At 37.9% G+C, this 11,207-nt stretch overlaps 1 protein-coding gene across 4 annotated transcripts in view; it reads left to right on the top strand.

Moving 5' to 3' along the window:
* The first annotated feature begins 396 nt into the window (after positions 1-396).
* SPATA9 (spermatogenesis associated 9) overlaps positions 397-11,207 on the top strand; it is a 24,084-nt gene continuing 13,273 nt past the window's right edge. Inside the window, exons 1-3 of one of the 4 annotated variants that reach the window (XM_012773925.2) lie at positions 397-569; positions 786-874; positions 4,684-4,911. In XM_012773925.2, coding sequence (XP_012629379.1) covers positions 560-569; positions 786-874; positions 4,684-4,911 — 327 coding nt within the window. In that variant the 5' untranslated portion in view covers positions 397-559. Of the gene's footprint in view, positions 678-785; positions 875-4,683; positions 4,912-11,207 lie in introns of all 4 variants that reach the window. The other 3 variants (XM_012773916.2, XM_076008197.1, XM_012773933.3) reach the window with 3 other exon arrangements.

Below are 11,207 nucleotides of genomic sequence, written 5' to 3'. Positions count from 1 at the left end.
CCAAAGATTTTACAGTTTTGCCTGGGTTTGACCTAGAGAGCCTCATTTTGGGTAAAGCACAATCTGTTCAGAAGTCTTTTGTGACTTAACGGCTGGTGTTTCTTTTTCTATTTGGCATCGTACGCGAAGCATTTCTTTTAAGGCACATGCCAACTCTTTTCAAAGGAACCTTTGTTCTCAGACGACCCATTATTTGAAGTATCACTGTATTAATAGAATTCAGGACAAAATTGAACTTGTACTGCAGAATTCTTTGGTGTGGTTCATTTTTCAATCCCCTCCCTCTCTTTCCCTTCTGCCACCAAATACGTTCTTCCTCGTCTCCCTACCAGAGTGATTTCAGAAGATTCTGTAGCAAGTTCTCAGAGGCCTATTGTGCAGTAATAAAGCGTTCCGCAGTGAGCTGCAAGTTCTGTGGTCACTATCTGTCCTGAGTGGAGGCTACCCCCATCCCTCACTACGGGCAGAATAGGGCAAGCATTGCCCAGGCCAGCAGGCTTGCTAAGCACTAGGAACTCAAGCAAGAACTCATCATGCCAATCAAACCTGTTGGGTGGATATGTGGACAGGTGTTGAAGAACTTTTCTGGAAGAAGTATACACCATCTTGTTGTAAAGGGGATATGGGTGTGGGAACAACTGGAAATAAAACCCCCTAGGGTTCCCTAGCTTTCCCAGGTACCTAGGAGGTTGACCCAGTGTTTTATGTTCTTTTGAATCACTTAGGGGATGTTTTAAAAGCTGTGGTTTTTTTTTTTTTTTTCCCTAACCACTTTTTTGTCTTAGTCGAGGGGATCCAGAAAGTAATCATGGACCTTGTAGATGAGTTTAAAGATGACTTCCCTACCATCCTAAGATTATCACAGTCTAAGCAGGTAATGCGATTTCATAACTTTCAAAAGGAACACAACGCGTGTATTATATTTTTAGTACCATACTATTTAATGCTTGATTTTGAGGTGAATGCTTGAAGCTTAAGAAAATATTAGTTTTGTCTCAGAAAAACAAATTTCAGATCTTACTCATTGGGAGGGGTCTATGGAAAGCAGAGAGATTGTGGGCCAAAAATTGAGGTAGATAGATGAATTCAGTTTAAAGATAATTACTGTGTCATTAGATTGGAAATCTGGCAGTCTCTTATAGCCAGAATTGCAACGTAAAAACCAGAAAAATACCTAGATATACTTTAGTTGAGATCTATGACAATGAAATCAGTGCAAAAACTTAACCTAGATAAATTGTAACAATGGAAAGACAACTACAGTAATGAATGTGTGTTTTAAAATGGAAAAAAAAAATAGTGGTATCAATTTAAACAAAGTACGCGTGTATATTTTTTAAACTTCTATTCCAAAATGGATTTGAAATGGATAAAATACTGGGAGTGGAAGAGGAGGAAGGCAGATACTTTTTAAGAGACATATAGTCAGGAAAAAGTAACATCTTGTTAAGGTGACACATGTAACCTAATTTACTCTAAGATACATGTCTCTTAATGGAAAAGTGTGGTTTAGCCATTTTGACCACAGTTGGAATAGAATATGCTGTGAAGTTACATGGTACAGTCAACAATCTACTAATCCAGATCAGACTTTTGGCAATGTCAAACATGATGTACATAGCCAAAACCTGCAAGTAAATAAAAAAAAGCACTCTGAGTAACATAGCAATCACAAAGTCTATATATATTTCATTTCGCCATTCATCTAGACAACCAGCCATCAGACATGAACTAAATACCTCACCATTGCTTGGGAGAGGGAATACAGAGATAAATGAGACATGATCCCTTTAGCCAATGATGTTAATCTAATGGAGACAGAATTGTAAACAAGTAATTATATTAGAATATGTAATTATATTAGAATTAGAACAGAACAAGTAATTATATTAGAATTAGAGAGGTATATCTAATTTAGAGGAAGAATTGACTCTACCTAGTCAGGTAGGATGGTCAGGGAAAGCTTCATGGAGGAAGGATGCTTTTAAATTGGGTACCAAAGGATGAATAGGAGTTTTCAAGGTAAAGAAAATGGTAGGGTAAGTGGGTAGGGGCAGAGGATAATATTCCCTTGCCAGTGTGAGTTAGGCCAAAAAGTGTAAAAACAGCACAGGATATTCCCAGAATGCCAAGTAAATATGAGTCAACAGCATGTAAGATACGGTTGAGGCAGGAAATAGCAGAAAATTAAGAAACATAACCAGGAATTAGAATATGGAGGTCTTTGCATGCCATGTAAAAAAGACTGGACTTTTTCTTGATTACAACACAGATATTAGTCACGGAAAGGTTTTGAGCATAGAAATGACATTCGATTTGCACTTTGAAAATCCTTTTCTAGTAGTAATGAGGTCTGAATGGAGTCAAAGCTTCTAGTGAGATCCTGCTGCAAATGCCAGCTGAGAACAAGGACACTGATGTTGAGAATAGAATGAATGGGAGACAAGAGATATTTATCGTATTTTGAAACTGAAGGACACTGATGTTAAGAATAGAATGAATGGGAGACAAGAGATATTTATCGTATTTTGAAACTCTGGATTTCTTGGATGGCTGGAAGAATAGTGATCCTATTAGTTAGGACAGAAGACTAGATGAGGAAGAGCAGCTTTGGGGAGAACAATAATGAGCTTAATTTAGTCACAGTTTGAAGAGTTATGCCACATCATGCCCAAGCCATGGAGCTGATGTCAAATGGTTAAGGCTGGGACGGTAGTGACAAATTTATTGAGAAAACCTCAAGGTGAATCTTAGGAAGCCAGAGACAGGCATGGAAAGCTCTGTTATGTTTTTCAAGTTGTGATTCTCTCCCCATGGCCAACATTGGAGAAACTGAGGATTTTATTAAATCAAATACATTTCAACTTTCCTCACAACTCCCTTCACCTCTTTCTACTCTCTAATAGACTCATTATCATTAGAGTCATATACATGGTTTATGGTGAAATCATATATTCTGGTCCCCAAAGAAAAAACTCTTGAGTTCCTATTTCCAACTTATTGAAGTCATTTATTTGCAAGAACTCTACCCTACTCAGAGAGGAACATAAAGATAATTAGTTACCTTATTCCTGATTTTCAAAACACATTGTTCTTTTCCCCCCATTTACTTTGAAGAATGTGTTGCTGAGATTGGCAAGAAATATGAATAGTTAGGAGAGGATATAATGTATTTGAAGTTATTTTCTCTTCAAAAATAAATTATCCAGAAAACATGAGTAATACTCAGTTGTTTACTAGATTGTTTCTAATAGGCCAGATTGTAAGTGCTGAACCTCCACAATTCCCAAACATACTGGAAGGAATGGTTTTAAGAATACATAGAGGACTTTATTAATTGGATTGTGTTGTAAATCTCTAAATTTTGTGGTTTTTATTTAAATCTCCCCCCCCCAGGCTATATATTTTTTTAGGAAAAGGCCAACTTGCTGGTCTAGAGCAAAAAGACTTGATGGAGTGATTGTGAAATTTTTATGGCGGAATATGCCCAGAATATAACCAAAATAATTGTTACTAAATAGTTCTTCATGGCTAAAGGTTTTGAAGGAAATTCTCTTTCTGGGGCTGGGGAAGTTAATTTTAGAATCTTGGCTTGAGATGGTGGCTTCTGAGGTTCTGGCCTCTCCACGCCTTCCCCGCGCCTCCATGGCTCCAAGCAGCCCAGACTCCAATACCCTTAGAATCTGCATCCTTAGTGAAGAGGAATTTTTAAAGATTTATACTTGTAAATGACTTCCATATGAGGAATTTAAAATAGTAAACCTTTAAATTTAACAAAGAAATGTGTACTACAATTGGGGAACTAAACTTTTTAAATTCAGATTATCCTTTCTGGAATAAGAGAAACCTGTTATGGTAAAGTCATTTCCCCCAGTTCACTTTCTGGTAGAGCAAAGAAAGAACTACATGGCATGTGTCTTGGTAATGCCGCAGATTTTTTTCTATCAGAATGCTGACAGAATTTCTAAACTTTTTAGAAGTAAAAGATTCTTAAGCTTATTGATTAGTATACAGGGTATTTGTTTTATTTTTCTTTAAATGATATACATATATTATATATATTGTATGTATGCTGTATTGCATCATTTAAAAAATTTAAACTGGTAGAAAAAAGATATGAAAGCAATTTTATAAATCTCAGGATATTTATTATTATGTAAGATAATTTATCTTTAATCCTTCATTAGTAGCCAGTTTTAACAATTATTTTGTAAATTTTGGGCTAAATTTGTATTATCTTTGTATAAAAGGGTAAGATTCTAGATCCAAGAATTTCTTTTATGTGCATAAAAAATTCTAAATGTTCTAGCAAAAAAATTTAAAATGGGAAAATATTTGTAATAGTTTGAATAAGTATTATTGTTTAAATAACCCAAACATTGAATCCTTGTTTACTTTCGAAAGAGCTCTTTAAAACTTCAATGCAAAAAAAGACATAAATCCAGAGAGAAAAATGAAAAATGTATTTGTCTAGTTACTTCAATTCTGGATATTTATCCTAAGGAAAAAATATATATTCACATAAAGATTTAAGTACATAGCAGGGGAATCAATGGGCCATGCAGGGGTATATAATTATTGGCAGGACACCACCCAAAATGTACTCAGTCTCTGCTAGAACCAGATTTTAATAATGCAGTGGAGAATCACACATCAGTTACTTTTCTAAGGCTTATTTTTCAGAAAAAAGGACCTGCACAGAAAACATCCAAAGTCAAGATGGCTATTGCTTTAGCCAAGATTAATCGGGGAACGTTAATTCGAGGATTAAGCAGCATATCCAGATCCTCCAAATCTGTGGCCAAACTTCTGCAGCCTCAGCTTACGTGTAGACTTTTAGAGTTAAGGGACATATCTCGTCGTCTGCTGAGAGAAGTTAATGCGCCAAGGCAACCTCTATATAACATTCAGGTAAGTGAATACTGCATTTACACAGATATGGACCCTTTTTAAAGAAACTATTTTAAACTTGCAAAATCAAAAAATGAAAATGAAATAATGCAAAAAAATGAAAATAATGAAAAAATGAAAATGTAGTGGATTTGGTTGTCCTACATGTCCTGCATCTATCCTACAGATATATTTGGATAAGAGAAAAAAATGATTTGGCCTCTTAAAAAAAATAGAGTATACTCTCTGGTTTAAAAAAAATTGAAAGAGGAAGTAGTGGGGACTTTTTTCTACCTTGTTATTTGATTGAACTATATGAAACTGTCAATTACAAATGGTTTGACTTAAATATGAGCATGCACATTGCCACATATGTCCAACCCCTAAGAAACCCTACAACGAGCCTTAAAAATGGTTGTGTTTTATTCCTATTTTCTCACAACTTTGTTATGTTTCCAAGATCATATTTGTTTGACATAAATATATTGAGCATATTTAACTATAAACTTATTTTGATAAACTCATCAATATCCCAGTACATTTCAAATTACATTTTCTACATTGTTTTATTGAGGCTCTGTTATATTTTGTTGAGGACAGCAGCTCTTAAAACTTTTCCAAGACTGACTTCTTGTTTTCTAAACTCTATGGCACGGAACTCTGGGTTTTTCAATCTGTGCATTATACAAAGCATCCTAAGTTTTCACTACAGAAAAAAATTCAGATCTTATCTGCAAGTCTGGCATCTAAACTCCAGAGTGAATCCATTTGAACTCTTCTGTGAAAGAGGGAGAAAACCAGGCTCAAACTGGGTTAAGCCAAAAAAGGAGATTTGTGTAAATAACACAGAGTTGTTAAGATTCCAGACATAGCTGGATAGAGGTACTCAAATGATGCCTTCCAGATCCCATTTCTCTCCTTCTCTGCATTTCTTCATTCTGCTTTCTCTGTGTCGATTCCATTCTTAGACTGGCTTTCCCTTCATGTTCACAAGATAATTTGCAGCGTTCCCAGGGCCACATTCTTCCAGATTCAATTCCAGGGAGAAAGGAGTGAGAGAGTCCTTGACCTTGACCCCACATTCCTGACAAAGTCCTTGTGTTCACTTTAAAGCAGGGCTCTTGTCTCAGTGCTTACCTCCAAACCAAGGACATGGGACCCACTGATTGTCGTAGGCCTTGATTACCTAACTTTATCCCTAGAGCTGGGGTTGGAACCCTCTCCAGACTAGGTGGCCTGAGAGTGGTGTGGAATGATGAATGCTCAAACAACAATCTGGATTGTTTCAAGAAGAGGATAAAATGGATACTAGGTGGCCAAAATCAACAAAATACCTGCTATGTAGGAGTCTCTCTTTAATCAACGATTTTGCCACTTCCAGAAACCATCAGATATTTCAACTATGAATTGCCTAAGAACAGCATTTATAAAAGGCTCCCTCATAATACCTGCTGTTGGAGAAAGTAAAAACTAGTTTGTGCTTGCTAGCCACTGGATCCTCTAAAATCTATAGGCCTTATTCCTGTATCTTTAGATCATCAAAAAGAAACATGGCTGAACCATATTATCTTAAATTCCCACTGAAATATCTTTCTGAGTCTAACATTTAGCCTTGCTGTTTGTTTCCTTGCATTGTCAAACCTATAGTTTTTATAGAAGATTGATAGAAGAAATGTTCTTTGAAGAATATTTCTGTATTTAGTGTGAAATGATGTTTAAAGACACTGTCCATTATGTTGTTCAGAATCTTCCTTTTTGCTTCTCTGCTAAGTCAGTACTGTGAAGGATTTGAGATTTTACACTACCCACAAGCTAACAAATTAGCCTTCCATAGTTGTACACACACCCACAATCACACATATGCGCACGCACACACACACACATGCACACACACATACACACAAAGACACAAGAGCCTTGGATCAGAGATACCATTTGTTTACTATTCACAGCAAATCATCAGCCAGAGCAAGATCTTGTGCTGGTTCTCTATGCTTAAATTCCACAGAGCAGTGTGACGCAGGCCAGAAGTTACCTGTGCATGTAGTATGTTGCATCACAGGAGAGAGGAACCCTGCAATTAAGAGACTTTGAGCTTTTTCTAGGGACACTGGCAAATCTCCCCCAGCCTTCCTTCCAGAGAGAGATGAGAGAGAAAGAGAGAATGCATTACCCTGGAATGTAAGTAAATGTCTCAGGGGAAAAGAAGTGAGTGCCCTTTGGCATGTCTGGGGAGGTACATCTCTAGATCTCCCCCAGATGGATGCACTTTCTCTATTTTCCAAGGCTGCTGGCTATTCAATATGTCTTTTTTTTTTTTTCCCTCAAAAGGCCCAGCCTTTATAGGAATGAGAGAAATCCATGGAGAATTGCCTCCCAACACTCACAAAATTCATTGGCAGGAAAAAAAAAATCTCTTTCCCAGTTGAACTTGCATGTTTCGTTTGTCCAGTAATGAGAACTATTAATAAAAAAAACACAATGTATTTGCCTTTTTGCCTGACTGACAATGAGTTTCTGTTGTAAATTTAGAGATCAGTTGTGATAACTTATTTCAGGAACCAGAGATAAAAGAAACAAAGCTTAGGAGGGACTCAGTGACGTGTCTAAGGGCCGTATGTTAACTGTGACTATCTCCTTTGACATCAGTTCAAAATCAATACCTAAAGAATCTCTTCCCCTTTGTTCTTTGGCTAATTGTCTTAGGATCTAGCTTTAATTTTTAAAATTCTTGTCAATGAAATATTTCAAGATATACAGAAAATAATGAACCAGAAGTCCCATCCAAATTTAAACTGGTGGCAATATTTTGCTATATTGCCTTTTATAAAAAGAAATACAATTAACTATACTCTAATTCTTTTTCCTTTCTGCTCTACCAGAGGTAATCATTATCCTGAAGTTGATGTGAACATTTCCATGCATACTTTTATATTTTTATTACATTTGTATATATCTATAAACAACATACATTATTGTTCTACGTATATTTAAAACTTATGTAAATGATATTATACTGTATTTAACCTTCTGAAACCTTCTTTTTAACTCAACATTATTGACATATGTAGCCATGGTTTATTATTTTAACTTCTTTGTGGTATTCCATTGCAAGAAAAAAGAATCCATAATTTATCTGTTAGCAGACAGATGAACAATTTCATTTCCATTTTTTTTCTTATTACAAACAAAGCTTCAGTGAACTTTCTTGTAAATGACTCCTTGCCCATATGTATGAGACATTTTCCAGTTACAGATCTAGATGAGGGATTTCCGGGTCAGTAGGGATAGCTTCAACTTTATCAGCTATTATCAAACTGTTCTTCAGGAAGAGTACACTTTCTTGGGAATTGTTGTGATTCCTGAATCTAAGGATAACTTTGTCAGTTTTGGAAAATTCTTAGCTATTATTTCTTCAAATATTCCTCTCTCATTTTCTCTAAAGTTTTCTTCTGGAATGCTTATAAAACATACTTTGGATCTTCTTATTTTATTCTTTTTTTTTTTTTTGAGCAGAGTCTCACTTTGTTGCCCAGGCTAGAGTGAGTGCCATGGCATCAGCCTAGCTCACAGAAACCTCAAACTCCTGGGCTCAAGCAATCCTTCTGCCTCAGCCTCCCGAGTAGCTGGGACTACAGGCACGTGACACCATGCCCGGCTAATTTTTTCTATATATATTAGTTGGCCAATTAATTTCTTTCTATTTATAGTAGAGACGGGGTCTCGCTCTTGCTCAGGCTGGTTTCGAACTCCTGACCTCGAGCAATTTGCCCATCTCGGCCTCCCAGAGTGCTAGGATTACAGGCGTGAGCCACCTCGCCTGGCCTTCTTATTTTATTCTTTATGTCTTTTTACCTTCCTCATTTTTTCCTTCTCTTTTTGATGCATTTGGAGTAATTCCCTCTGAACCATCTGTGTGCCTAATATGCTTTTTATTATTCAGTGTATTTTAAGTTTGAAACATTATATTTATCATTTCTGGAACTTCTATTTGATGTTTCCCCCACATTTCCTGATTTTTTTCTTTTAAGGCTCAATCACCACCACCTATCCATACAAGTCTCATCTGCAGTCTCTGTATTAAAACTCAACCACCCAACCAGTATTTTAGGGTCCAATAACCTCCTCAGAGTTCCTGGCACATAAACTCACACTCTTGGCTGCTTCCCTGGCATGGGCTGGGGGGATTGCTTTCTATTTTGTAAACTCAGTCTTGCATTACAGCTTTTGAATTTCATTTTATATAGAATTCTAGGTGTTTTTGAGTGAGGGGTTCCACATGAACCCAGTCTGCCATGTTGCTGGAACCACATGTCCTTTGGCTTTAACTTCTTAGTATGTTCTTTTACACATTTTTAATATTACATATAAGATGGTTAAACTTACTTTGGGAAGTAAGTGAAGTATAATTCTATGTTTTCATTTATTCAACAAATATTTATTGTGAACCTGATATGCAAAATCCCTAGTCTAGCGCTTAAGGGTTCAGAAATGTCTCACCCCTGCCCTATGGACTGTGGGGCTGATAGGTACATAAGCAAACAGCGGCCGTGGGGCGGAGCACGTGCACGATCAAAGAGCACAAAGTGCACTAGGGAAGCATCAGGAAGGGGCATATAATTCCAAAGAGTGATCAGTGTGTAGGCTTTCTAGAAATAGGGTACTGTATCTGAGACTTTAAGGAGGAGGTGTTAGCCAGACGAGAAGTAGGAGAATCATTCCAGGAAAAGAAGAGTACATATTAAGACTCTGCGGTGAGAGGACAGTGTGACTTATTTGGGGAACATAAGTAGTTCCATAGGACTGGAGGGAGACAAAGGAGGACAGTCCCAGGTCAGAGGTTCTCCAGGGTCCTTGAAAGCTGGGGGTAGGGGGGGAGAAGCTTTATTTGAGTAATATACAATAGCCAGGGTAGAGAATCAGAATTGCCACTGGGGGGAAACCAAGTTGTAACAAGGAAGAAAACAATATATCTCCAGTTAGAAAGGCTCAGTGAGGACCGAAAGAGAACTATGAATATGAAGACATGGCCTGGAGAGTCAAGGTGTAACAGCAGAATGTGTGAGATATGCCAAAGGTCAATGGGCTGACCTGTGCATGGAGTGTGTCCATGGGACCAGAGTGTGTTAAGAGGAAACTCTTGCAGCATGGAGTAGCCACATCAGACAGAGTTCAGCTTACCCAGAGTGGATTCCAGCATGAATTCCTGCAAGAATCGTCAGGCTGCCTGTGTCAAGGTGGAGCTTTGTGTTGTGGGCAAGTAAAAAACACAAAAGCTGGAATTACTATGCAGGGGGATATGCTCTGTGGATGCACGAAGGATATTCCTTTATAAAAACTTAGCTATAGCAAAGTAAGTGACCAGGTTAACTTATGAGAAGGTGTTTTTCCAATATCTCCTTCATATGCTCTGTGTGGTCACTGATGTAAAAGTGATGAATGATGAAAAGATGCATTTGTACCTGAAGTACCTTAAATGGTTCTACCAAAACTCTCTTGTATTATTTTCTCTCAGATTATGTGGCTGAGAATACCAGTGAGGTGATAACTTCCCCCAGGAACACAGAAATAGAGGAGCATTTTCATTAGGACACTGATAATAACTAGATTAGCGTTTCAGCCCTTTGATGTGGGAGTTCCGAGATGCAGCATGCAGTAATGGTGTCCTCAAGATGATCAGAGAGTAGGGAGCTCCCTCTATGATCTACCTGGCCTTTCTGGTGGGAGTTTAGCTCTAGAGCATATCCAATACATCTTCTTTTTTTTTTTGGAGACAGTCTCACTCTGTTGCTCCAGCTAGAGTGCCGTGGCGTCAGCCTAGCTCACAGCAACCTTAAACTCCTGGGCTCAAGTGACCCTCCTGCCTCAGCCTCTCTAGTGGCTGGGACTACAGGCATGTGCTACTATGCCCGGCTAATTTATATATATGTGTGTGTGTGTTTGTGTGTGTGTGTGTGTATAATTTTTTTTTAGTTGCCAGCTAGTTTCTTCCTACTTTTTCAGTAGAGACAGGGTCTTGCTCTTGCTCAGGCTGGTCTCAAACTCCTGAGCTCAAACAATCTGCCCACCTCGGCCTCCCAGAGTGCTAGAATTACAGGCGTGAGCCACCATGCTCGGCCCACGTCCAATACCTCTTAGCATATTGGAAGATGTTGTGCCAAATACAAGCCACCCAAAGACCCACTGACACAAGTGACCCGAAGAGATTCTGACAGCTCGTGAGTTGGGATCAAGCCTCTCTGCTGGCCACGTTGTTAGAAAAGACTGCCTTTGCAGCTGGCTCTATAGATGCTGAATCAAGTTGCTCCTCAAACCCC

This window comes from Microcebus murinus, chromosome 11 (assembly GCF_040939455.1).
Source record: "Microcebus murinus isolate Inina chromosome 11, M.murinus_Inina_mat1.0, whole genome shotgun sequence".
Taxonomy (NCBI): Eukaryota; Metazoa; Chordata; class Mammalia; order Primates; family Cheirogaleidae; genus Microcebus; species Microcebus murinus.
This window is presented reverse-complemented; position numbering and strand designations above follow the sequence as displayed.